The 27,310-nt window shown below is 36.8% G+C and overlaps 4 protein-coding genes and 1 long non-coding RNA gene across 6 annotated transcripts; 1 reads left to right on the top strand and 4 right to left on the bottom strand.

Annotated features, from left to right (window-relative positions):
- Positions 1-253: 253 nt before the first annotated feature.
- LOC111483912 lies at positions 254-3,985 on the bottom strand. The gene is made up of 4 exons (XR_002718432.1): positions 3,702-3,985; positions 2,903-2,992; positions 1,643-1,763; positions 254-974 (listed from the first exon to the last, which is right to left on the bottom strand). It is a non-coding gene; the product is annotated as an uncharacterized LOC111483912 (long non-coding RNA).
- Positions 3,986-6,087: 2,102 nt separating this feature from the next.
- Positions 6,088-7,965, bottom strand: LOC111483846 (protein TOO MANY MOUTHS-like). The gene has a single exon (XM_023130193.1). The coding sequence runs from the start codon at positions 7,512-7,514 to the stop codon at positions 6,105-6,107; it is 1,410 nt and encodes a 469-aa protein (XP_022985961.1). The 5' UTR covers positions 7,515-7,965; the 3' UTR covers positions 6,088-6,104.
- Positions 7,966-8,074: 109 nt separating this feature from the next.
- On the bottom strand, positions 8,075-12,799 carry LOC111483825 (protein MAIN-LIKE 2-like). The gene is made up of 8 exons (XM_023130159.1): positions 12,692-12,799; positions 11,279-11,394; positions 10,539-11,183; positions 10,243-10,410; positions 9,774-10,163; positions 8,839-9,706; positions 8,689-8,757; positions 8,075-8,299 (listed from the first exon to the last, which is right to left on the bottom strand). Exons 2-6 carry the CDS (start codon positions 11,384-11,386, stop codon positions 8,930-8,932), a joined length of 2,088 nt encoding a protein of 695 aa, XP_022985927.1. The 5' UTR covers positions 11,387-11,394; positions 12,692-12,799; the 3' UTR covers positions 8,075-8,299; positions 8,689-8,757; positions 8,839-8,929.
- Positions 12,800-13,703: 904 nt separating this feature from the next.
- On the bottom strand, positions 13,704-22,085 carry LOC111483835 (serine/threonine-protein phosphatase 5-like). Its single transcript, XM_023130175.1, has 14 exons — positions 21,796-22,085; positions 21,011-21,211; positions 20,392-20,561; positions 20,215-20,286; positions 18,893-19,043; positions 17,367-17,564; positions 16,871-16,979; positions 16,661-16,778; positions 15,773-15,920; positions 15,192-15,440; positions 14,778-14,903; positions 14,590-14,690; positions 14,093-14,167; positions 13,704-13,990 (listed from the first exon to the last, which is right to left on the bottom strand). The coding sequence occupies exons 2-14, from the start codon at positions 21,087-21,089 to the stop codon at positions 13,934-13,936; spliced, it is 1,653 nt and encodes a 550-aa protein (XP_022985943.1). The 5' UTR covers positions 21,090-21,211; positions 21,796-22,085; the 3' UTR covers positions 13,704-13,933.
- A 1,211-nt stretch (positions 22,086-23,296) lies between these two features.
- LOC111483814 (elongation factor 2) lies at positions 23,297-27,141 on the top strand. 2 transcript variants are annotated; one of them, XM_023130133.1, is made up of 4 exons: positions 23,297-23,445; positions 23,861-23,919; positions 24,026-24,113; positions 24,527-27,141. In XM_023130133.1, the coding sequence occupies exons 2-4, from the start codon at positions 23,917-23,919 to the stop codon at positions 26,965-26,967; spliced, it is 2,532 nt and encodes an 843-aa protein (XP_022985901.1). In that variant the 5' UTR covers positions 23,297-23,445; positions 23,861-23,916; the 3' UTR covers positions 26,968-27,141. The 2 variants fall into 2 exon arrangements, with proteins under 2 accessions (XP_022985901.1, XP_022985899.1); XM_023130131.1 differs by lacking the exons at positions 23,297-23,445; positions 23,861-23,919 and having other exon boundaries at positions 23,999-24,113.
- Positions 27,142-27,310: the final 169 nt, after the last annotated feature.

Below are 27,310 nucleotides of genomic sequence, written 5' to 3'. Positions count from 1 at the left end.
TCCATAAAATCATCACAATTTAGTTATCTCATAATGATTAAAAAAAAATGTAGATTAACATAAGACTAAATATACAAATAAGCAATTTGATATAAATTTGAAACATATCACAAAATAATTCTTTACAAGTAACTCTGTTTATATTGTGGAAAAAAAAAAAACCATAAAAGATTTTTTCCTTACTAATCAAGTGGTAAAATAAAGCTAATGTTTCCGAGAAAAGAGACTTCGAAAAAGTGGTTTAAGTAGCTCACCTCATTAGAACAAAGGTGGTTAAGATAGCTCAACTGGTTAGAACAAAAGATCGCAGATCCTTACTACAATTGTTCAAATACACTTCTGAACAAAAGCTCCAAAAGACACGTAGGCCGATCAAAAAAAATCAAATCAAACTAACATCAGAAGAGATAGAATTTTAAATTGAATAAATGACCAACCAACAATAAGAAGTAAATCAAATTTGAACCAGACTTAAAATATGTGATAACAAGAATTCAAGACATTAAAAATGACATTGATAAAGATGAATTATACAAAATTCTCCAAAGTTTTATTTATATAAAAAGTCTGGCATATGAAATAATTAGAATTAGGAAATTGCTTTCTACCTACGAAATTTAGGCAAAGAATGTTATATTATGGTACAAGCAAGTCCAACACGTATTTTCCAGACAATAACTTAAAAGACCAAAATCTCAATATTGAAAAATTAATAAGATAATTGGTATTGACAAATAGTTCTGAGGAAACCACGGGCCTTGATCAATAAATTCCAAACCATTAGATAATTCATAAAAATTTATTATTGATATTTATTTTCATGTTAATTTTCATATAATGATTCAATGTTACTATACCTCACCCAATGCCACCTACGAGCAACTGTGATTGGCCGATCTTTGTGATGGAAACATGATCAACTTGATGAATCAACGGCCCCGATGAAGCGTTATCCGAATCCCGAGCAGCTACGTCTAGAAAAAGTGGGGCCCGGTGATAATGGTCTTGGGAGACTCAACAAGGATAATGAAAAGGCAAGTATAGATATTATACAATGACTTCCGGAGAAAAAAGAGAAAATTCTACGAATTATTCCATGACGATCTGAAATAGGAATTAGAAACATATTTTATGTTAAAATTTTGCATATTATTATTTTACAATATCATACAATTTATAATATAATATATTTTTTATTTTTTATTCTCAAAAAAAAAAAAACTGAATTTATTTTTTTATCTTTTTTTATTTTAAAACTTCAATTCGAATCTAGATAAGCAAAATAATAAAAATGTTATTTTTCAAAAAAACAATATTTTGCTGAACTCAGTAAATCTAAGTACAAAGAATAGATTAGTGGAAAAAAAAACTTTAATTTACGCACTTCAAAAAGTACTCGATATCCATGCCTAAGCTAAAATTCAGAGTAATAATTAAGAGTGAAGTGCAATTCAGAGCATGCTTTTCTTCCTTTTCCAGCTCAAAATTGAGATTTTTTTATTGTTTATATGAGATTGGAAGGCCCTATACGCCACAAAGAAAACAAGGTTTTTAAGGGAATGTTTAGAGGGAAGTTGATTAAGGGTAACTATTCAGTTTCAGGGCAAAATTAATACTTGTTATGTGAGGATTAAGATTGTACCTTTGTTAGTTCGTTTGCTGGCTGATTTTTGAACCAAACGCGATGTAATCTACACTGGTATCATCTGAAAGGGACCATTGCCCGGTTAAGGGATTGCACACAAATCCAGCCATCTCTTCACCTGAAACAACCAGCCATACATGAATTGGGTGATACGACAAGAGAAAACGGCGACCGCTGAAGAAGGGTTATGTAGAAACATAAAAGATATGGATATTTATGCATTAGTCTTATTGAAATAGAGGCGCGTTGGAATATCAGAATCAATTCTTCAGGGGTAAATAAGCTCAAACATTCAGAATTCCCGGAACGGTATGAGGTAAAAAGAACATATTAGTTTCACTAGTATTGCATTGTATTTTAAACTTTATATTCCAGGAACCATGAATACCATATCATATCTCGAATCACAGCTCAAGACCATTCTATACACATAATTTTACTCTAGCAATTCTAAGGAAGAACTAGATAGGAATCACATACCTCCACAGTTGTATGATATTGTCCACTTTGAGTATAAACTCTCATGGTTTTGCTTTTGGTTTTCCAAAAAGGCCTCATACTAATGGAGATGTATTCCTTACCTATAAACTGATGATCAACCCCTTAATTAGTCCATGTGAGACTTCTCTTCCAACAATCCTCAACAGAATTCCTGTGTGACTAAAAGAACGAGAGTCATCAATAGGAAATCAGGTTTTGAAAACTACTCATCTACATAAAATGAATATGCATGGAATTCTTAGCATTTTGAGGAGGATCTTTCATTTTAGAAATTACTAATGCATTAACTAACAAGGAAATTCCAATAGATAATGAACCCAATTTAAAAGAACACAGTTGGCCACAAGGTATAGGAAGAATACATTGCTATCTATGCATTGCCTTACTCTTAATTAAAACTATGACTATCCTGTAATGGAATGGTAGTAGTGGTTCTTCCTAAAGATAACTAAAAAGGTTGCATAGCTACAGGAATTATCAAAATAAAAAGGGTTCAGTGTAGAGTCAGTACTTAGCCATCATGATAGTTACTGGAACCAATGTGCCTAGATGATCTGGCATGTGGTGGAGCCCCACATCGGCTAATTAAGGAGTTGATCATGGGTTCATAAGTAAGGAATACATCTCCATTAGAATGAGGTCTTTTGGGGAAACCAAAAGTAAAGTCATGAGAGCTTATGTTCAAAGTGGATAATATCATACCATTGTGGAGGGTCCGTGATTCCTAACACGGTTGAGAATAAGCCGGTGAAGTACTTAAAATGCCAGAAAAGACTGAATCTGATAAGTGAGACTCTCGTAGGGTTCATCACATGGAATGGCTTAAATGGCCCTTCGGATTCCCACCTGAAAACTAAAGCACCCCATTCTTTACAAATTTTACCAGATGCTTTAATTCTTACTATGGCATGAACCATGATCTAGAATGAAATATATTCAAAGGGCACTGGCCATGAACACGAATAATAGCAAGACGTGGATGATATCAGAGACACATTCACAAAGACACATATGCTGCAAACTTTGAGAATTCACATATTATCCGGCAACAAATGAGATACTTCACACATACCACCATATGAATAAAATGACTAAAAAGATATTGTATACTTTTTCTTGCTTCACCAAATTAGGGACTGCGACACACTAAATATCAAAAGAATTCATTCTAATTTATAAGAAGTCTCGGCTTGGATTAGCACTAGATATATGAGCCAACATAAGCATTAACAAAGGTTATACATGACATCTATATAGAACCTTCAAGCATCGCGATTCGATATTTAGTGATAAAATGTTATGAAAATTTCGTTGCACAGACGTGTGTGTGTGTAAAAGAATCGGACCAGATGACAGAGGATTGATTTCCAGGAAAATGAGGGAGAGAAACCTAAAAGATCTCCAACCATCTAAATATCATATTCCCTACATTTGTAATAAGAATTAAACCCTATAAGCTACCAAATACTTTCAAATTTCTAAATCGCCAACTCTATTTCTTCAACGAAAAGAAATCATCTAAACAATGCATCTATTTAGAGAATTCGAGGATTACTAGGTTTCGGAAATGGCGGAGAATCTGGAAAGCTCGAGTTGATTCACAGACAAGGTACCCGTAGCTTATCTGACTATTTTCTCAGGACAATGCGGACTTTGCAGCTCTGCATTTTGAGAAGAAACGTCGGGAGAGGGCGGCGGCGAGGACGCATCAGAGAAGTGCCTGATATTGAACAGATGTAGGTAACAGGAATTCCGATGCCATGGAAAACGGTGGAGCTTAGAGCTGGTCGATGCGGAATTTGGAAGCCGCGAGCGGGAGAAACTGGAAGGGTGAAATTTGGAGGGAAAGGCCCTTACACGTGAAATATCAAGGCGTTATATATTTACATTTTAAAAGCATTTTTAAGAAAAAAATAAATCAATTTTACCAATAAATAACAACACAAACCATATTTAATAGTATTTTTCTTTGGTTATTGGTACGAGCCAACCTAATTCCTTACTAACATAGAATTACTCTAAACAAAACATGATTAATTATAAAATCTGAGTCACGGAAAAGAAAGGTGCACAAAATAAAATTTTCAGTTATTTTAAGCTATTCTTATCGTATCTTCAAGATTGCTCTCATTCGGACGTAGTCTCGGTTAATTTATGTGTCCCTTATTTACTCAGGTGCCACGATTTATTTTCAAGCTTTATTGGATCATTACCCTAATTTCTCAACTAAGTTACCAATATCAATGGGGTGAAAATTGCGTTACGAAAGATTTAAAAGACAAGATTTACTACATACATTAACTAGTTCGATTACAATAGATTTAAACTCCTATCAAAACTTAACGAAATAAGATAAATCGTATAACTTAACACCAAAGTCGAGATCAAGGTATCAAACTTGTGATTTAGTAAGCTGCCAACATTTCAAATAGTTGGTAGATTGGAAATCTATCCCGACGAACATAAAATGGTTGAATTTTCTATCCATCAGCAGTCATATTCCATTGCCATGAAAAAAGGGTAACTTTCCATTCATATTATGTAAAAGTAAAAACAAAGTTGTGCAGTAAAGAGGTAACTTTCAGAAAGTGAAAAACTAGAGAGAATAAGAGAGTAATGGTACTATGTAACATATTTTTACTTTTTATCACTGTTGGTGAAATGTTAAAGTAAATTTTGTTTTGAGTTTGGTGGGTGCTTTCCAGCTCCTACAATATTCAAGTGTCCTTTTGAAGTTCAGTTTCTTCTGATGGCCTTGTTTCATCAACCTCTACTGTTCCTGTCCCAACGTGCCCCACTTGTTTGCTTTTTCAAATTTTCTAACTCCTCTTTTTCACTATTTTTGTTTTTTTTTTGTTTCGTGGTGTAACTGTACAACCTACTACTAGTAAATACTATCTGCTTTGGCCTATGACGTATCGTCGTCAGCCTCACAGTTTTAAAACGTGTTTGTTAGGGAGAAGTTTCCAGACTCTTATAAAAAGTGTTTTGTTTCCCTCTCCAACCAATGTGTTATCTCACAATCCACTCTCTTGGGAGCCAAGTGTCCTCACTGGCACACCGCCCGATGTCTGGCTCTAATACCATTTGAAATAGCCCAAGTCTTTCACTAGCAAATATTGTCCGTTTTGGTCTGTTACATATCACCGTCAGCTCATGGTTTTACAACATGTGTATTAGGGAGAAGTTTTCACACCCTTATAAGAAGTGTTTTGTTTCCCACTCCAACCAACGTGGAATCTCAAATTCACTCATTTGGGAGCTAAACGTCCTCACTGGCACACCGCTCAATGTCGGGCTCTAATACCATTTGAAACAGCCCAAGCCTTCCGATAGCAAATATTGTATGTTTTGGCCTGGTACGTATCACCGCCAACCTCATGGTTTTAAAACGTGTATGCTAGGGAGAGGTTTCCACACCCTTATAAGAAGTGTTTTGTTTCACTCTCCGACCAATGTTGGATCTCACAATCTACCCCTTCGAAGCTAGCGTCTTCACTAACACATCGCTCGGTGTCTGACTCTAATACTAATTGTAACAGCACAAGCCCACCACTAATAAATATTGTCAATTTTGGTCTATCACGTATCGTCATTAGCCTCACGATTTTAAAGCACGTATCTTACCGATAAATTTACAAAATGCCGTGACAAAGTTTGGATCTTGGGAAAGCTGCAGCCTTTTAAGGGTTTTAAAGAAATGATCAGCACAGGCCATGTGTGATCAAATGAATGTCAGGAGTTGTCTCGCTTTGCACAAGCGTGTGGAACCATCATCAATAATGGCACTGAGAACGACACGTTGTTTTGGAATTTTGATAGCAACTCACCCTATCTCTTTTTCATAATGTCCTTTGGATATTCCAACTTTGACTTGACCCATTTTGAATTTGATTCTTTGGTTTCAATTGAAAGAACCACAAGAATGAAGAAGTCATTTGAAGCAGAATGAATCAATTTAAACAAGAATGAGATCATAATGGAAGATTAAATGATGCAAAAACAAACAAATAACAAAAGCAAAAGGATTACAGAAGCTTGATTTAGCAGGAGATTCGTTCATTGGTTGGATGAACGAGCCATCTTCCTGATTGCTTCCACAGACATTGACACCAAATTTCTGGGCAGTGGGTTCAGAAGGGCTAAAGCAAAGGCCTGGATTGCCACTGAGATCCAAGTTTTTGCCCAGCCTTTTCAAGAAACTTGAGTTGAAAGGCACAGCGCCGGTGAGGGAGTTTCTGCTGAGATTCAAGTGATATATGTGAGAAAGACCACTGAATCCAACAGGGATCTGGCCACTTAAATGATTGTTTTGCAATGATAAAGTGGTCAAGTTTTTTAGCAGTGAAAAACTTGGTGGAATGATGCCAGAATAGCCACAGCTTGCAAGCCTGAGTTCTTGAAGTTTCATTAGTTTACCAACAGGTAATGGCAGAGGAATTTGCATTGGATTGTCATCCATGATGAAGTATTGCAAGTTCTGCAACTTTTCCAATCCTTTTGGGAAGTGCCCACCAAGTTGGTTGCTGCTCAAAGCCAAAAACACCAATGAATTCACCTTCTCAATAGTATCAGGGATGTTGCCTGTGAGTGAATTGGAGCTCAAGTCAAGTTTTTGAAGCAGACCCAGTTGGCCAATTGAGGTTGGGATTGGTCCAGTGAGTGAATTATAGCTCAAGTCCAGTCCTTCAAGGCTTCTGAGCTTACCCAACTGAATTGGTATGGTGCCTGTGAGCAAATTGTAGCTCAAGTCAAGGTGCAGCAAGGAAACCAAGCCGAAAATCTGAGGCGGAATCGTCCCAGAAAGGCGGTTCTGAGACAATGTGAGGATCTTCAAGGACTCAAGGGAAGAAAGTCGAGGCGGGATCGGACCGACAAGCGCCGGGTTGGATCGGAAGCTAAGCTGTTGTAAGGAGGAATTCAAGAAGGCTGTAGGGGAAACAGAGAGAGTGGTGTTGGTGTGAGTGAAACAATTGAAAAAGAAAAGAGAATGAAGAAGAGGGAGATCAAAGATGAATGAAGGGAATGTGGCAGTGGGTTTGCAAGTAGGATTAGGGGAGGTACCAAAGTCAAGCCTTGAGACATGAAGGAGATTACTGTTATTGGGAGCTGATATGCACTCCAATCCAGGCCATGAGGCGCCTGGCTGACAAGGGTTGGGGTGAGAGAGCCGCCAGTTTTTATCGGAGGACAAGGACTCCATGATCTTGAAAAGAGTCTCAGCTTCAAAGGGAAGCATGGAATTGGGTGCTGCAACATTCATTGCAGCCATGGTTGAGGAGGAGGAAGCAGAGGGAAGTGAAAACAGAGGAAGAAGAAGAAGAAGAAGAAGAAGAAGAAGCAGAGAGTGTGGGAAGAAACAGAGCATTGTTGGGCTGTGGAGTGGGATTTGGGAGAGTGATCAGTTCAAAGAGGAGTTGTTGGGTTGGTTTATGGTATCATTTCAAATGGCTATCTGCGAGGGGGAGGATGTGATAGAAGTGATTGAGATGGGTATTTTGATTGGGAACTATAAAATAAAACAAAGAGAGGCGCATGTGTTTCAGCGTTTTGGACACATAATATTCCATATATATTCTTGTTTCATCATAAAAACTTCACAAAACACAATACAAAAAAACATTAAAAAAAGCGTAAAATCTATAATCTCGATTGTTCACGCATTTGTCACTTACAGCACTTTTTTAAAAGACGAAGCCAAGGTCCCAAGTCTCCGAGTCAGCCTGTACTTTGTCAAAAAAATCTGTACCCATAGGCATACGGCCTGACAGTCCTTCCCTTCCGCTAGGCCAATGGGGCATACGGCCTAGCTGGGAGCTTGATGGGCGCTACCCCGTTCCACAATCAGACGTTTGAATCCCCTTTAAGAGAAAGGTTAAAAAATGACCAGATTTTGAAACAAAGTATTAGTACAGAGAGGTTTCTAAATAAACAAAAAGGAACCATCTGATTATTCAACCAGACTGGGATGAAGTAAATATCATTACAATCTAATTAATCAATGAAAAATAAAATAAATACAGGATTAATTTATTTTCCCTCGCTGCCCTTCGGAGACCACTCTTGGTAGTATACTCTCTACCCAACAAAAGTTACTGAATGTGAGCTTTGTCTCTTCACCTCCAAGTTCCAAATCCAACAAAAAAAAAAACCCTAAACCATCAAAGAAAAAACATGGTCATTCATACAAAAACTACAAGCTGTATGTATGTCCCAAATTTCATAAGCTCAGTAAAAATACATTAAACTAACGAATCCCTGAATTCAACGTCGGTTGATATTCACAACCACAACTCTAACATCATTTAAAATCGATAGTCTCTAAAAGTTAGAGATCAAATAACAAATTTAGTCTTTAAACTTTAAAATCCGAGTCTATTTAGTATTTTTAAGTCATAGAGCTTTCAAAGTTCTATAAACATAAAATTCATAGAACAATTAATAATTAAAAATTTAGAAACAGTTAGAAACTTATTAAACACAAAATATAAAGTTTAGGAACTTATTAGACACTTTCAAAACTTCAGAAAATGAAAACTCACCGGCAGTGGTAGCTAACGATTGTTTCCTTTCGGGCTACCCTACTTGCTTCAAGAACTTCCAAGTGTGCTCTGATCCAAGGGAAAGTTTGAAATTACTTCCCAATTCAAAATATTAAATAAAAAGAGTAGAATAAAGATTATGTCACTCACCAAATATGAATAATTTATAAAAAAATTTGCATCCCAAAGTCATCAGAGAGCTTCAAATGACTAAGCCTATCATCCATCGAAAATTTAGGCATTAGCCTTGGGCTGCACGTTCATCTGTGTGAGGAGAGCTCTTAATAGAGCCATGGCAAAGTTCAGAACTGTTAATATTGTTAGCTGTGTTTGGAAACTTCAGTAGATTAACATCCTCGGTCGAATGATAATTGGCTTCCTTAGATGTAGAGAAATGCAGTGGATGACCAGCATCCATTGCGCAACAAATATGAGTATCTACGACTTCGTTTATTGTATCAGATATATGGAGGCCATTAACCTCTTTCGGTGTGTCGCATAGCTCGGCTTCATCGAGTTTGATATCAGCATGGCTTAACTCAGCCATGTTTCCCTCTGTGGCATTATGGATCATGTCAGGATGGTCAACCCCTATGTTGGGATTACATAACTGCATACTATCATCCTCGTCGACTTCGTCAATAAGCGGTAAATGATCGACCTCCGAGTCCACAGAACATAACTCTCTATTCATGTGATGGAGTTGTAGTTGATCAACCTCAATGGCAGAATCACAAAAATTAGATTGGTTGTCCTCACCAACAGCATTGTATTGCAATTGGTCGTCCTTCCTCGAACGTTTTCCTGTACCTTTCCTTCTGACCTTCTCTTTTCCCCTTGTTCGTTTCCCGAGTTCGATCTCGGGACTGGAGGGCAATATAATTGGACCTCCAATTTGGCCTCTTAAACATTCATGTGCAATGTATCTTATCCTTGAAATCAAATCAATTTGTTGCTGATCTAACCCATTGGTTGAGAATGTATCTGCTATGTGCGCAATATCCCTCAACCCAGAATTCTGTTAAAGATTAAAAAGATTAAAATGAAACAAAATTTGCATAATAACCTTAAAATTATGACCTTACCGTCCTCTGAAACTCAGATGAGAGAGATATAGGCCTCCCAATGAACCGACGAGTAATTTTCAGGTACCATTGCATGTATCCATTCTCATCTACACAATCATCACCATCAACAATCTGGAGTCTACGGTTTCCCCATTCATTAAGCTCAACTTCCATTTTTGCTGATAGGTCAACTCCTCCGTCGACGCCCCGGCTTTTTCTTTCCCACCGTCGTACATCTTCTGGGATCGCCTGAAGCATACCATACTGCCTTACACAACGGTCAGGAAGATGCTTCTCTGCTTTATCAAAGCATATCAACATTGTCTTTGCCCCCCCAAGTATCAGAGAACTTTTAATATCATCAGGCATTAGGATACTATCCATATTTCTATAAGGTAGCCACTCCACCTAGAAGATAAAGTACAAATCTGGTCACACACAGCTGAATTTATAATAAGATCAGAAAGAAAGAACATATAGAAATTACATCACAAGGCTTCAGGGAATCCAAAGCCTTTCGGTAAAAAACGATATCACGATTTGCTGTCGGACCGCTTTGTTTGCCCTTCCATCTAAGCACAAACGGAAAGCGATTACGCAATGGATCATGATTTAGCTTTGGACGTCCAATATTAAGGTGAAAATAACTCCAACACTGGAAAGTAAAACAAAAACAACGAGGGCATTTTATTAAAACAAACAAACAAACAAACAATGCAGCTAAAGAAGATAAACAGATCACGTGATGAGAGTAGGAGATAGGAACAAATAATTTCAAGTAACCTGAAATAAGGTTAAGCAACCGCTGATGGTACTTTGTGATCTTAATGAAGCATTCCCAAGAGCTCTATACAAAAATGCTAAAGCAGCTGCTCCCCAAGCAAGTTTGCCACACTGGTCAAAATCCTTAAACAAAGGAAGGTACATGACAGGTACTTTGTTCCCGGTTGTCGTGGAAAATATTGTACTGCCTACAAGGTAAAGAAGGTAAGCACGTGTATGGCGTTCGACGATTTCCATTGGAGCATCTTCGGGGCACCGAGAAAAGAGCTCTTTCAACCAACTAAGCTTAACCATTCCACCACTCGTGTAGCCATGATCTGGAGCTCTGCCTAGATACATCTCACACACAGAGTGGCAGGTTGTGTATGTTAGACCAATAACAGGGTCTCCATCAATTGCAAGTCCCAGTAAGACAGCAACATCTTTCAGGGTAATAGTCAATTCACCAACGTTCAAGTGGAAGGTATTTGTTTCTCTTCTCCACCTCTCAACCAAAGCAGAGATTAGTGGGTTATCAAGACTAATTGCAGGAATCAATCTTAAGTACCCAAATCCAGCTCTCTCAACCAGTTCAATTTGCTTGGCTGTAAGTGTCCACTGATCAAGCTTGGAAGTGTGCTCATGACACCTAAGTGCGCCACGCTCCTGTTCATACATTAGTTTGATTGAACCATTACTTATGATCTAGAACACTAAATTTCAGATGACAATAATAAAGTTCATCTGATTAGAAACTGCACCTGCCCATCCCAAACTGCTGAGGATACATGCTTCTCTTGGTCATATAGAACAGAGCTATCGATCGGCCCAGGATTGGTCCCATAAGGATCCATTAATGATACTTCCATCGATCCCACTGATCAGAACAGCAAAATGAAAGAAAAACAATCCCATTTAACTTAAATCCAACATCGATAAGTTGGTCATATTTTGTACAAGTATGCATGGATCATATTAATAGGCTCGAGTACTGATCAATTCTATAAAACATATCAAGGAAACTTCACCGTAACTTAAAGAAACATGCACAAACATGACCGATCAGGAAGTAACAGACTTTCAGCACACATGATACCCCAAGCCCACTGCTAAAAGATATTATCCTCTTCGACTTTCCTTTCCAAACTTTTCCTTGTGTCTGCTAGGGAGAGGTTTTCACACCCATATAAGGAATGTTTCGTTCTCCTCTCCAACCAATGTGGGATCTCACAATCCACCCACCTTGGGAGGCCAGCATCCTCGCTAGCACATCGCCCGGTATCTGACTCTTATACCATTTGTAACCGTCCAAGCCCACAGCTAGCAGATATTGTCCTCTTCGGGCTTTCCCTTCCAAGCTTCCCCTCAAGGTTTTAAAAAGCGCTTACTAGGGAGAGGTTTCCACACTCATATACGGAATGTTTAGTTCTCTTCTCCAACCAATGTGGGATCTCACACTCCATCCTAATAGTGTTTGTAACTGCCCAAGCCCACCACTAGTTGATATTGTCCCCTTCGGGCTTTCCTTTCCAAACTTCCCCTCAAGGTTTTAAAACATGTATGCTCCAACCAACTGGGATCCATAGTACAAATACTCATGGAATTGCCTGAGACTCGAACAGCACTGTAAGACGTCAATTTCACCATAATTAAAAAGAAAACAGCAAACAGAACCAATCCTGATTCCCGAGTAAACTTCGTTCCACATATTTCATCTTTAAAAAGATTCTAATCGACCCACTAAAGATCCCCGAACGTCCGACAGGGAATTAGCATTAAAAAAAACCAACATCATCATCCAAAAAAGTTTTGGCCCAACATTCAACAATCTATCACAGATACATAAACGTAAGAAACCCCATTTCATCAGTCATTACTCATTAGTCAAATCTTGATCTCCAAATGATAAAAAAGAAGAGAAAAAAAATAATTGAGTTGGTTGATAATTCATAATTCGGTTTTGGCGCGCGCAGAATTGTTAGTTGAATCTAATAACGCGAAAAAGATGCAACGAAGAAACAGAAAGAAATTAATAGAGAGGGAAAGAAAACCCTAAGATAATCGTGAGAGAGCGTGATATATAAATGGTGTGGAAAAATTAAAAGGAAAAAAAAAAAAAAAAAAAAAAAAAAAAAAAAAAAAAAAAAAAAAAAAACGGGGGAGGGAGTTGGAACCTGGTGAATGAAGTTAGCCCAAAACGACGACGGAGAAGACGACCTTCGCACCGAATGGATAAAGAAAATAGAACCCTCGAAACGACGAGAGCAACGTCGTAGGATGCTGGATAACGACTGGGTAATTTTTTAATTTTTTTTTTTAATTTCTTTCTAAATTTCTAATTTCCATCTTTTTCTTTTTTCTTTTACTTCTATATGCTATTTTGAGGTGGGAGTAGCCACGTGGCAGAGTCAGAAGCTTACAACCAATATATATATATATATTTGGCAATATTGATTTTTAACCACCATGTAAAAAGCTGAAGCTCATCAATACAAATAGTGATAATGAACTTAATTTTTTAAAATTAAATAATTATTGAACAAAACTTTAGAAAATTTCCTCCTAGATTTTTCGTTTATTTTTCATTGTTTCTCAATTGATTATATGCCTTAAAAATAGAAACATTTTTTATGGTGCTTAAATTTAAACAAACTGAAGCTAATTGTATAAATATTATATTTTAAGTTAAATTGCCAATATAATAAATTCAAATATCAATTATGTCTAATAAATTCAAATGGTAACAAAATTCAATTTTATATCCCTTAAACTAAACTTATTGTATATAAAATGAAATTTAAGGATTTATTGAATAATTTAAAGGTTTAAGCCGCCATTAAATACCAATTTAAAAATTAAAAGACATAATATTCGCTCTTTAAAGTTCAAGAATCTATCAAACAGAAACTAACCTTTTAATCTAACCAAGATTCTACCTTCAGGTAAAATCAATTATATAAATGATCAATGCAAGAACAAAAATCAAACTCAGGAAACTTTCAAGGGAAGATTCAGTTTTTCCATGAAAAAAAACTCAGTTTTGATTTGGAAGGAAACAATCACTGTTAAAAAGGAAAGCGATCATGTTTTGATTGTAGCCATGAGGTTGATGAGAGAAAGGTTAGCCCTGTTATTAGGGAGGATAAGTCCCAAAATTTCACCTTATTCTAAATTATTAGCAAGAAGGTACAATAGACAAATTATAAAACATACAATATAATACAAATATGGATTTGATTGGCAGGCAAAATTCGATCAAAACTGGAAATGTGGAGTATTCATAAGCCATAAGTCAGTGGCAAAATATTTATGTAAGAGAATCAATAGATGGGAACTGAAATTTGCCATTTTGGCATCAGCTTCTTCAGTGATTCCTGTAGAACGTAAAATCTTGGTGTAAAAGCAGTAAACGTTAGCTATTGAAAGAACTGGAAGAAGTTTGCATATGCCATAGGCTTCACGTCAGGATGTGGCTGCAGGACCATAGAAAATCAACGGTTAAATCACAATGGCCTTAAGAAATGCCAAGTCGAGAACGAAAGCTAGGTTAGTAGGAAGAGAAAGGAAAAACTGACCACGGCGGAGAATGTGACGATGTTTGGCTTCATATCGGGTGCTTCGAAATGAATAAAAGCACCTTTGTTGCCCATCTGCCATATGAAGATAGCTTATCAAATTCAAACAAACTATCCCTAAGGTATACTCATATAAAGGCCAAAGACAGCAAGCAGCCTGCCGAGTAAAACAACTTCAAGGGAGTTGCTACGAGAAGGAAAATAGAATTGTCACTTTCTCTTCTGCAGGAAGCAAAAACATTAAAGAAATGCTATGACGGGCACGGTCGTCGAGGAATACACCAATGTTCATAGTTTGTTTCCCTTGTATTCTGAATAATGAAAGTTAATTCAGCTTGTTTCAAAGGGCACATCAGACTGATACACTTGCTAGGCTTTTTCCCCCTTGTTGGCTTTAACTTTAAGACTTGTGGTTAACAAGTGGAGTAATAAGTTTGTAGTTTTAAATGTATTCACCTCAATTACAATATTCATAGATTTTAAAGCGAAGGACTTACTTGATCACAGTAATTTGGAGCAGAAAATACGGTGATGAGTTTGCCATCATGCTCGATTTCGTAGCCTTCATCTTTCACCTCATGAGAACGTACGAGTAAGTCTGTGGTTTCAGTATAGGATCCTCAAGTTATAAAATGAATTACATACGCAGAGTCTATATGTAGCTAAGCCAAACCATGAAAAATACCTAAGTTATTGTCCTGCAAAAATCTTTTTGTTACATCTTCACCAAAGGAAAGACCCACACCACGTTTACTGGGACCTCGTCCGAGATAAGGTTGCGGATCACTCCATAGCAATTCACTCATTAATCCTGTGGAGAAAACGGACAGGGAACCTGGTAATTCACTACTTCAATATGGAAAAGGTAACGATCTCATGTTATAATGCCTTTGCGTTGACTAAAAAATAGTAAAGGTCGTACAAAGGCCCCAACAAAGAAAATGAAGTGCTATCAAACAATGATGGGACGAACTTACCATTGATGAACTAGCAGAAATCTTATGTTTAAAAAATATGATTATAAGTTCCATCTCAAAGTGACTCAATTTCAAACATAAATGAAAGGAACACATGAAAAGATATAAAAGGATCAACTTACCTTCCTCTGGAGGTTCGCGAAAACGGTTTATTGCTCTTATGTCAGAGAGTTTTACCCCATCATCACTAAAAAGGCCTCCATGAACGACAAAAACCTTCTTGTTCAATACATAAGCCAAAGGCAAACAACAGAAAACTTCTGAGAACAGTTCTACAAATGTTTCATTCAGCTTCGTCTTAACCTCGCCTTCAAAACCATACATTTTGTTCATACTCTTGCTCTCATGATTTCCTCTAGACAGATGTATAGCTGAGTAGGAAAAAGAGGATTTTGATTAGATGGTGGAATTTACTGTCCATCCTTAAAAATGTGAACATAAACGAAATGTCGGGAGGACTTTTTACAAAATAAAAGCACCAGAAATAGGTTTGATAAACAACTAAAAGTAGATTGTACTGTACTGATCAACTGCCTTCACAACCATTTTCAGACTCAAGGGAAAATGCCACAAATATAAAGGAAACAAAACGACTGGTCAAACCTCATAACCATATCATATCTGCTGGAGAAGTGAAAATGTGGGGTCAAACTTCAAATACAAAATATAAACTCCTAACCATTTGGAATTCTATTAAATTTACCTGATGGAGACATGCATTTAACTGCGAACAGGGTCAGAATGACCTCCAAGGAAAATGATCCCCTATCCACGAAATCGCCATTAAACAGATACGGATTACCTTCCGAGGGCAGACCATTCAGCTCAAAAATATTTAAGAGATCATAAAACTGCAAGCATCAAAAGATGAAAGCGTAAGGGAGACGACTTTAAAGATACACAGGCACAAAAATAAAAGAAAAGGTAAATGCCTATAAAATTGTTGGAGTTCATCTTAGAGAAAGAAGAATTAAATATTACTTCAAAAACTGTTCAAGTACCACATATATGGTAGAGATTAATGCAACACATCATTATCAGGCAACTAAAAGATCACAAATAATTCAGTTTGCAAGAGAGGCAATCTACAAATATATATATATATATATATATATATATATATATATATAGGAAACAAAAACACCAACACTTCCACTAAAAAAATGCCAAAGATGCAAAATACATGGACAGTGAAACGCTCTACAAGCCCCAAAGGAAATTGCAAAAGAGGATCCGACAGGCATAGATTAAGGAGAGCATAATTAGAGAACTCTTTTGGCCTAGTGTGCGCTTGAAAAGACTCTCATTACACTAATATGTGCTTGGCAGCGGTCAACTGCAGAATGCAAGGAGTATACACAATTCTTTCTTTGTGTCAATGAAACATCTACATAGGTATCCATAGGAACCCGAAAGTTTATCGTTATAAGCTCCAAAAATCATTTAAACCATTACGTTGATTATGGAGAACCACCATCTAGGTCAAGGCCCGTTAAGAATCAGAACATTGCATTACCTAAGTTGTTTGTGTTCAAAATTGAAATCAAACCTAACAATCATATACGCCTCTCTAAAAGAATGTAATACTGACCTGACCATGGACATCACCACAAACTGTGAGGCGCTTGCCTTCAGGAATTGTTATATCAACTAAAGATGGAAGAGCTTTAAATATTTTTTTTGCTTGCTGAAGAATCTGGAATACATATCTAAAGAAAAATGAATATCAGTAAAATAACTAAGCTCATTACGCATGCTAAATCGAGAAAATATTACCTACTATTGGAGGTGCAACACATACCGCTTGTGTAAGGATTTCTGGTTCTTGAAATCATCCATCATTTTCTTCACAAAACCCAACGTTATGATATCTCCCTCTATTCTTGCTCCAGAATACTGTGGTTCGACATCTACACTTAAGAAAAAAGATGGAACTATTGTCAGTGCCTAGGGAAGAAGGTAACTAATAAATCCTTTATTCATGATGTACTCTCATGAGAAGAATGAATATTAACGAGCACTGAAGAAAAATTAAATGATGCAAATACTAAATATGCCATAATGAGTTAATTCTAGACCTCTTTGTTGTCTTTTTCCTTTCTTCAGATGATAACTTTTTTACAACTTATTATAGGACCGAAACCAAATTGATTAGACCTCATTCCTAGTAGGGAAGAAAAACCCATTAATAGAAAAAACCTAGTTCTCACTACATATGCACTGAAAAGCATCACGGGCAGAATTCTTAGTGCAGTAATTTTCTACTAGTTTTGACAATTTTAAGAGAAAAAAGAAACCTAGAGTATTTGCATTGATACCGCCTTCACTGCCACCCCACCAACGTGTGCCCATGATTATCAGCACCACCACTGCTATTGCAGCTACTAATGTGGCAACTTTTGCGCTAAGAGTTGAAACTGCGATTGCTGTAGTTGCTACTGCTGCTGCTATTATAGCCATTTGGGTCGGTAATGACGTTGAACTTGAACCTTTCCCTATAATAATGGATTACAGGGAAAAAGAAATTTTAATCAACAGTGACTAATTACAGAGAGGTTTGGCACTTTAAAAGCATATGAAATTCATTTTCTGTCTTGTCCAGGTTATATATTTTCAGTCAGCTAATAGTTTTTAATATAATTTTAAGAGTCCTTAACTTTTATTTTTGTTACAAAACTAACCGTCATTTAGAAAAATTAAGGAATACAAGGGCATACAAAAAAGAAGCCCACAAAAAAACCCCGTCCACATGGTGGTAGGCTTTCTCAAAACCAACCTAAAAACCCCTCTCTTGATTGTGAATTCTATAGTCCTCAATAGCTTCATTAGCAATAAAAATGTGGTCAAACCAGTTACAAACGCGCCTAGAGTTCCAACAAGCATCGTAGGTTAGATTTTCTTAACCTATCTGCCAACACCTTGGCTATGATTTTGTAAACACCTGTCATGACAATGATAAGTATAAAATCCATAACCTTTGTTGCTCTATCCTTCTTAGAAATAAGACAAATAAAAGTTTGATTCAACTAACTATCTAGAACACCTCTCTCTTATAGAACTCGAAAAACACCTTTCACAGTATTTCCCTCAATGATCATGAAAAATAGTTATAATAATAAAGCAAATGGAGTTCAAATATATTCTCTTTTTTATATATTTATACACACACACACCCATATAGAAGGGTAGCAGCTCTGCTAGGATGCAAACTAATAAAATATCTATTAACTGAAAACTCATGGGTAAAAATACTATTTTGGTCCCTCTACTTTGAGACTTGTCCCATTTTAGCCCATATACTTTCAAATGTTCAATTTAGTCCTCATACTTTCAATAAATCTTAAACTTAGTGTTTGTGCTATTTTTTGGATTTTTTTTTCTAAAAAAAAAACTGATCTCCATTAGCCTATCCTTTATAAGTTTTGGAAAAATATTCACAATGTCTTTTTCTAAATGAAAATTATTATCTTTATTTTACCAAATTCGATAAAATTAACTATAAACTAACAAAGAACTAATTTTTGGAAGTATATAGATTAAATTTAGACATAAATAAAGAACTAAAATGGAATGAGTTTCATAGTACACAGATCAAAACAGTATTTATTTAGTATTGTCAATGAGTTGTTATCTTTTCTTACACCAAGAAGTTCCTTAACCAGCCCCTCAAAAATGGTAAATGACTAATTAATATCCCCAAAAATTATATTTCGACCAAATAACAAATAAACTACAGCGGCAAAAATAAAGATAAAAACTCCATGAAAACTGCCCTTTAAATTGTCAGGCACAAACTAAAAAAAATATGGAATAAAAATTATACCTACAGGGTGGAAATCAATAGAATTGACCGAAGAATCCGTTTGTGGCACTGGAGCTGCAATAGCTTCTTCAAAATTAAGCTTCACAATTGCTTTTTCACATTCCTTCAACTTCTTGATAGTGTCAGGATCCTTAGGACACATCTTCTTGAGCTTCAGTTCATAAAGTTTTTTTTAAAAAACAAAAAGTTAATACCAGGATGCTACGACTCAAGAATGACTTTGAAACTAAGGAATCCAAGTGGTAGTCCACACAGCATTTGATAAATCTTAAAAATCTCAGTGACAGAGTGTATGTCTTCAAGTGAAATACAACCAGGAACTAGAACGTCTAAAAGACAAGAGCCATCTTCTAATTAATTTTCCCCATTTTCACCTGTTGGTTTTTTTTATCAATAATAACTATAATGGAAACAAAATTAAGAATCATAGATGTAACTAAAAGGAACTGATGACTCTAGCATTCTGCTAGAATAATTTATATCACGAACTAAATAGATTTTTTATATGAGATGTCAAAATGAACGGGATAGAAAGGAGATTCCACACTTACAGCCCATGTATACTTTTTTATCCTATGAGAACAAAGGTTTCAGTTAAAAAAATTAAGTTAACAAAACATGAACAAGAACCCCACATAGTAGCTAGTAATTTTTTTTTATGATGAATCACATATGATGATCCTTTGCAAAACTGCAAATCAATTCTATTTGTATCGTTTTATGAATTAATACAAATTGATCTACTGACTAAATAATAATTAATATAATGATGAAATTAAATATCAGCATCTAACTTGCAATAAGAGATTAAGAAACTATCGTGTATTAAGTGTTGTGATCTAACGGTGAAGGCATGATCAATTATGCAAAATGGTGATGGAAACTAAAGAAATGAAATGACATTGAAGGATAAGTGAAAAGGAACTACAATAATTTCTCAGTGATTCGAGGTACTTGGAACCTCTATCTTGAGTTTCCTCCAGCCTAAACCAACTAAACTATTGCCGAACCTTCCACCCCCACTCACTCGGCTCTATCATGATAAAAAAATCCTAACGGATAAATCCTCAGCTACCTAAATTACTAAATTGCAGTAATACCCTAATGACATTTCTGACTTCCCAATGGGCAATGACCTTTCTCACGACCAGGTAGTTTGTATAACTTGCCCAAAAATTATAAAAAAAAATGTTACAGGTCAAGTATTGTAGGCTACACGTTCAAAATTGACTTTATAAAACCAACTCTGAATTCCACATGGAAAGGAAAATATAAAGGAATGTAGCCAGTTGCAATGTTCAAGTGGATCCTAATTAACTGACCTGCTGAAAATCTTTAAGTGCTTCTTTGAACTTCCCCATGGCAAGATAAGCAGCACCACGCCTGTAATAACCCTGGTATGGCAATATACTAGTATATATTCAAAATACACGCAAATAATAATATTATTAGAAGAAAAAACCATAAATAACGGCAGAAGCTTAATTTTAAAAGTGTGCCTTGAAATATCTAGAATTGACTTCAATAGCTTTTGATGCATCCTCTAGCGCACTACCATACTCCTCTAGCTTCATGTGTGCAAATGCTCGATTTGCCCAGTATACAGCATTCTGATTGTTGAGTTCAATAGCTTGCGTATATAAATCAATAGCTCGAACATATTTGTGAGCTGGAATCCAAAACAAAGATTAGCACAGCTCACAGACAGAAGGCATATAAGCAATAACATCACCAGACATGTAACTATTGATGAAATAGCCATAATTGAGTGAAAAATAAAATCTGCTGCGTACATGGACTACTGTCAATTACAACAAGAAGAGGCAAGAACCTATTGTTTGGCGTAAGAACAAATTCTTTTCATTTATACCATTGAAGAACGGAAGTCCATCTTATTGAATAGAATAAAATAAAACCATAGACTGAAATATATACTGTTCAGTTGTAGTAACAAATGTCTCTTAATAACAACCTACAAGAAAAGGTCAGTTGGTGTAGGTCAGTTGGTGTATACAACTCCCGAAGATAAAAACACTGACCACTGATTATCTTCGTCAAAGAAAAGGAAAAAACTCAAGTGAAAGAATATATAGCATGAACACAAGTAACTTGTGTTACCTGCAAATGCTTGGTTGGCTAGGCATTTAATTTCTTCCGCGTGCATGGCATTGGACTTGTTGATATCCATATTGGGCATTCCCTAATCCCTAATACGAAGTCACTTAAGAAGTTAACATTTCATATGTTTCACAGTACCTCCCTTTCATTGTCGCTAACCTGTTCAACATGGTCCTCCATAGATATAGAAACAACATGTACCTAGCCTCAGAAAAGAAGTAGACAGTCAACAACTTCACAGTAAAGAAACGACTTGGCATACAAACATGAATTTACATAAATAATGGAAACACGATTCAACTTCTACGGCCACCCCGTTATACTCAATAATATCAACGCTCTAAGCAGGTCGGTAAATATAGCAACAAAATCCATTTATCAATTCAATCCAAAATGCAAAGTTCTATATCATTGAAGTCATTTAATTGCTCAGGCACATAAATCATTCGCTGTGCATTTTCCTCGAATAACGACTGCTCTTGCATACTATTTCAAAACATGTTATGTTCTGTTTCTGGTCGGCAGCATGTCAGCGACAAGAAGCTCCTTCAAGCATGTCGAATAATTGGTGTAATTATATTCAATTTTCGAACTGTAACCGAATGATCATAACAGACAAGTAATCAAACAGAAAACGCTAGCCAAAACTATCGATCACCATAATTATAGTCAGAGCAAAGTATTTAACAAATAGCTAAGGAAATTTGTTCGCCCTTTTCCGAGGATCCGAACTGGACGTTAAGAAATGAGGTAAAGAAACGAAGTACAATGAACAGATCGCGTACCTGATACGATGCTACTGGTGCAAGGGGTGGATGATGTATACGATCTCAGAGATGAGCAAATTCAATGGTACAGAGGAGCCCTAATTTCAGATGAAAACTGTGTAGAGTTAACAGTTCAGCTGTGGTTTGAGAGGGAGGAGTTGAAAGAGGAAAAGAAGCTGAGATCCATTGTTTGATATTCTCTTCCACTTTCCTCTTCTGGTTATTCCTGTTTTTTCTCCTGTCTTTTCACCATGTTTCAGATATTCTCTAAACAAAGAATTGGAATCGAAAAATCAATGCATAGAATCAAAATCAACCAAATGTAATTTTTAGGCGTAAAAAAATAAAAAAATAAAAAAATAAAAAAATTGTTTTTTTTTTAAGGTAAAAAATGTCGATATATTTTTATTAATTTGGATTAAAAAATTACGAGGGATTGGTTTTAATTACCATTTTCATTTTTATCCTTTTAATTTCGTCCCAAATACCATTTAAATAATATGTTATAAAATAAAGTGTTTGATGAAAGTCCCATATCAGCTAATTTAGGGAATGATCACAAGTTTTAATCAAATAATACTTTATCTGTTGGTATAAGGCCTTTTGGGGAAGTCGAAGTAGAGTCATGAGAGCTTATGTTCAAAGTGAACAATATCATACCATTGTGGAGAGTTGTGTTCATCTAACAGAACATACCCAAAGTGGACAATATCAAAGTTATTTCCATATTTTGTTGTGTTTTACTTTATAATTTAGTTCAGTATCGACTAATTTATGGAATGATCGTGGGTTTATTTCCATATTGTGTTGTGTTTTACTTTATAATTTAGTCCCCTATTGGCTAACTTAGAGTATCAACTAATTTAGGGAATGATCGTGGGTTTATTTTCATATTGTGTGGTGTTTTACTCTATAATTTAAGTTCGACTAATTTTGGGTATTAGCTCATTTAGGGGATGATCATGGGTTTATAATCAAATAATATTATCTCCCGTATGGGCTAATTTAGGATATCAATTAATTTAAGAAACGATCACGAGTTTATAATAAAATAATACTCTCTCCACCAGTATAATGCATTTTTAGGAAGTTTGAAGTAAAGCCATGAGAGAACTTATACTCAAAAGGGACAATATCATATCATTGTGGAGAGTCGTGTTCATCTAATCGAACATACGTAAAGTAGACAATATCATATTAGACACAAGTTTGGGTTTTAGTGGTAAAATATTCGAGAAATTAATTTAAAAATATGACAAGAATCATTATCTATTTGAAAAGTGATTAGCCTAATAAATGTATAATTAAAATTAATGTGAAACTTTAGGGCATTTTGAATAATTAAGTCTAATTAAAATTGAAAAAAAAAAAAAACTTAGGACTGTATGGGTGGGGCCCATTTAAGGAGGCTAATATTAAAAAAGGACATATCTAAAGGAGGATACTTTTACAATTTATGTCGGTGTTGACTTGGCCCAGCCCAAACATAAACCCTAGGTGCGCAAATGGCCCGTTTTCCTTGATACCGCATATTAAACGTATTATCACTTTTCCACCCTTCTCATTCCTCCTCTGCCGCACGCTGTCTCAGTGCTCTCTGCCCCTCGATTCATTTCTGCAGGCTAGAGGGGGGTGTCTTCCTTTTGTTCTTCTTCCATCGCTGCACAGGTTCTTCTTCCTTCTGATTCAGCTTCCTAGTAATTTCAGTGTTCTTTTGTCTCTAGATTATTTCGTGCATGTTTGTTTGTGCGACTTACCAGATCTGCTTGCTCCGTTGTTTATATTCGACGGATGTTTACAAGATCCGTTAGCTACTCGTTAATCTTCGATGGATCGGATGATTAAAAGAAATTATCTGTTGCTTAATCCAAGTAATTTCGTCGAAGTTTTAGTTACTGTGTTAATGAATGAATTCGTTCAATCTACGTGGCTTCGGCTAATGAGCTGGCTATGTTAAGATTTGTTTTATTTTTGTAATGATGTGTATGTCTTTCGAATTTAAAAGTTGTGATTTTGGTTTGCGACATTGTTGCTGTTTGTTATGTTTAATTTATCGTTTTAACAGTAATAATTCTTTTTTCAGCGGTTTATATAGTCTATATTTCTTGGACATTGTGAGGATTTAGAAGACTTGTCAAGATGGTTAGTATTCTCTCCTCGTCGCGATTTTAATCGAGTGATGTGCGAATTGCTTCTTCAATTCCATATCTGCTTTCACTTATTAATATTTGAAATTATGTGTGTACAGGTGAAGTTTACAGCCGAGGAGCTCCGTCGAATTATGGACTACAAGCATAACATTCGTAATATGTCTGTTATTGCTCACGTCGATCATGGTAAGTTATTTGTTATGGAAGGATTGACATTGTTAACTTTCATTTATAGTTATATTTGTTAAGTGGGCGTCAGTATGTTTTTTTTGAAAGGATTTCACATGTCAATTCACATAATAATTAATAAATGTTTCTGCTGGACATCAATTATAAAGTTGTGTACGAACTTTACAAGTCCCAACTTCATGCAAATTTATTTTTTAGTTGAACGAAGATTCTTGGACTTGTTTTCTATTATATCTCCTAAAAAATTGCATATATATACATTGTCTCATAGTTGATTCAAAAAATGGGTATTTGTGGGAAAACGAAAGTTTTAAGAATCTTTACAGCTATCTATATATTATAATCATATATCTTCTTTAGTGCTTATTTAACTCACTATTTTAATTTTTTTTGCTTCTTTAAAATTTCAGGGAAGTCCACTCTTACAGATTCTCTTGTGGCTGCTGCCGGTATCATTGCTCAAGAAGTTGCGGGTGATGTTCGGATGACAGATACCCGACAAGATGAGGCAGAACGGGGTATCACCATCAAGTCGACTGGAATCTCCCTCTACTACGAAATGTCTGATGAATCATTGAAGAGTTATAAGGGAGAGAGGAATGGAAATGAGTACCTTATCAATCTTATCGATTCGCCTGGGCACGTCGACTTCTCGTCGGAGGTTACAGCTGCTCTACGTATTACCGATGGTGCCCTTGTGGTGGTGGATTGTGTTGAAGGTGTTTGTGTCCAAACGGAGACAGTGCTTCGTCAGGCGTTGGGAGAGAGGATTCGACCTGTGTTGACTGTTAACAAGATGGACAGGTGCTTCCTTGAGCTTCAAGTAGATGGCGAAGAGGCTTACCAGACCTTCCAGAGAGTTATTGAGAATGCTAATGTGATCATGGCTACATACGAGGATCCACTTCTTGGTGATGTGCAAGTGTACCCTGAGAAGGGAACAGTTGCTTTCTCTGCTGGTTTGCACGGTTGGGCTTTCACCCTGACCAACTTTGCAAAGATGTACGCCTCTAAATTTGGAGTGGATGAGTCAAAAATGATGGAGAGGCTTTGGGGCGAGAACTTCTTCGACCCTGCCACCAAGAAATGGACCAGCAAGAACACTGGATCTGCAACATGCAAGCGTGGATTTGTTCAGTTCTGCTATGAACCTATCAAACAGATTATTGCTACTTGCATGAATGACCAGAAGGACAAGCTATGGCCTATGTTGCAGAAGCTTGGAGTTGTCATGAAATCTGAAGAGAAGGATCTGATGGGTAAAGCATTGATGAAGCGAGTGATGCAAACATGGCTCCCAGCAAGCAGTGCTCTCTTGGAAATGATGATCTTTCATCTCCCTTCCCCGGCCACGGCCCAGAAGTATCGTGTTGAGAACTTGTATGAAGGTCCACTAGATGATGCTTATGCTAGTGCCATCAGAAATTGTGACCCCGAGGGACCTCTTATGCTTTATGTATCAAAGATGATTCCTGCATCGGACAAGGGCAGGTTCTTTGCCTTCGGTCGTGTCTTCTCTGGGAAGGTTTCAACTGGTTTGAAAGTTAGAATCATGGGTCCAAACTATGTCCCTGGAGAGAAGAAAGACTTGTATGTGAAGAGTGTCCAGAGAACTGTCATTTGGATGGGAAAGAGGCAAGAAACAGTGGAGGATGTGCCTTGTGGTAATACGGTTGCCATGGTTGGGTTGGATCAATTTATCACCAAGAATGCTACTCTGACAAATGAGAAGGAAGTAGATGCTCATCCAATTCGAGCCATGAAATTTTCTGTATCTCCTGTTGTGCGTGTGGCTGTTCAGTGCAAGGTGGCATCTGATCTTCCCAAGCTTGTGGAAGGCCTTAAACGTCTGGCAAAGTCAGACCCTATGGTCGTGTGTTCCATGGAGGAATCTGGTGAGCACATTGTTGCTGGTGCTGGAGAGCTGCATCTTGAGATCTGTCTGAAGGATTTGCAAGACGACTTCATGGGTGGAGCTGAGATCATAAAATCTGACCCTGTTGTCTCTTTCCGTGAAACTGTCCTTGAGAGGTCATGCCGCACAGTGATGAGCAAATCCCCCAACAAACACAATCGTCTATACATGGAAGCACGACCCATGGAGGAAGGACTGGCAGAGGCTATTGACGATGGTCGCATAGGCCCACGAGATGATCCTAAAATTCGGTCTAAAATTTTGGCGGAGGAGTTTGGTTGGGACAAGGATCTCGCGAAGAAGATTTGGTGCTTTGGTCCTGAGACTACTGGCCCCAACATGGTGGTTGATATGTGTAAGGGAGTTCAATACCTGAATGAAATCAAGGACTCCGTGGTGGCAGGTTTCCAATGGGCGTCTAAAGAAGGTGCGTTGTCTGAAGAAAACATGAGAGGCATCTGTTTTGAAGTGTGTGATGTGGTTCTTCATGCTGATGCCATCCACAGAGGTGGTGGTCAAGTTATTCCCACAGCTAGGAGGGTAATTTACGCATCTCAGTTGACAGCCAAACCCAGACTTCTTGAGCCAGTGTACCTGGTGGAAATTCAGGCCCCGGAGCAAGCTTTGGGAGGTATTTACAGTGTTCTTAACCAGAAGCGTGGACATGTGTTCGAGGAAATGCAGAGGCCCGGTACCCCTCTCTACAACATCAAGGCATATCTCCCTGTCATTGAGTCGTTCGGATTCTCGAGCACTCTGAGAGCTGCAACTTCTGGCCAGGCTTTCCCTCAGTGTGTGTTTGACCATTGGGACATGATGTCCTCAGATCCATTAGAAAGTGGCTCCCAAGCTGCACAGTTGGTTGCTGATATCCGTAAGAGGAAGGGATTGAAGGAGCAGATGACTCCACTGTCCGAGTTCGAAGACAAGCTGTAGATCACACTCGTGTGGTTGGTGGTTATTAGGTAAGAAACTCTTATGAGGGGTTCCAATTTATTTCCGTCTGCCCTGCCTATGGAAAGTTTTCTGTTTGAAAATACTGTTATGATGGACTATTTTATTTGCAATTGTTCTTTATAAACTATTATTTAGATTTATTCTCCATTTCTGTTAAAGGTGCGTGATGATGACAATCTTTTTTTTGAGTCCTCAGGATTCCAATTTTGTAATATTGTCTTTTGCAATCAGGTTTAAGTTTGATTTTAGTCCTGAACCATATTTGGGATTGTTCTTATTTTATTTTGCCAATATAATAGGAAGTAGTAGAAGGAGAAACAGG

This window comes from Cucurbita maxima, unplaced genomic scaffold, assembly GCF_002738345.1.
Source record: "Cucurbita maxima cultivar Rimu unplaced genomic scaffold, Cmax_1.0 Cma_Scf00009, whole genome shotgun sequence".
In the NCBI taxonomy this organism is placed as follows: Eukaryota; Viridiplantae; Streptophyta; class Magnoliopsida; order Cucurbitales; family Cucurbitaceae; genus Cucurbita; species Cucurbita maxima.
The sequence above is the reverse complement of the archived record's forward strand: the minus strand, read 5'-3'. Positions and strand labels throughout refer to the sequence as shown.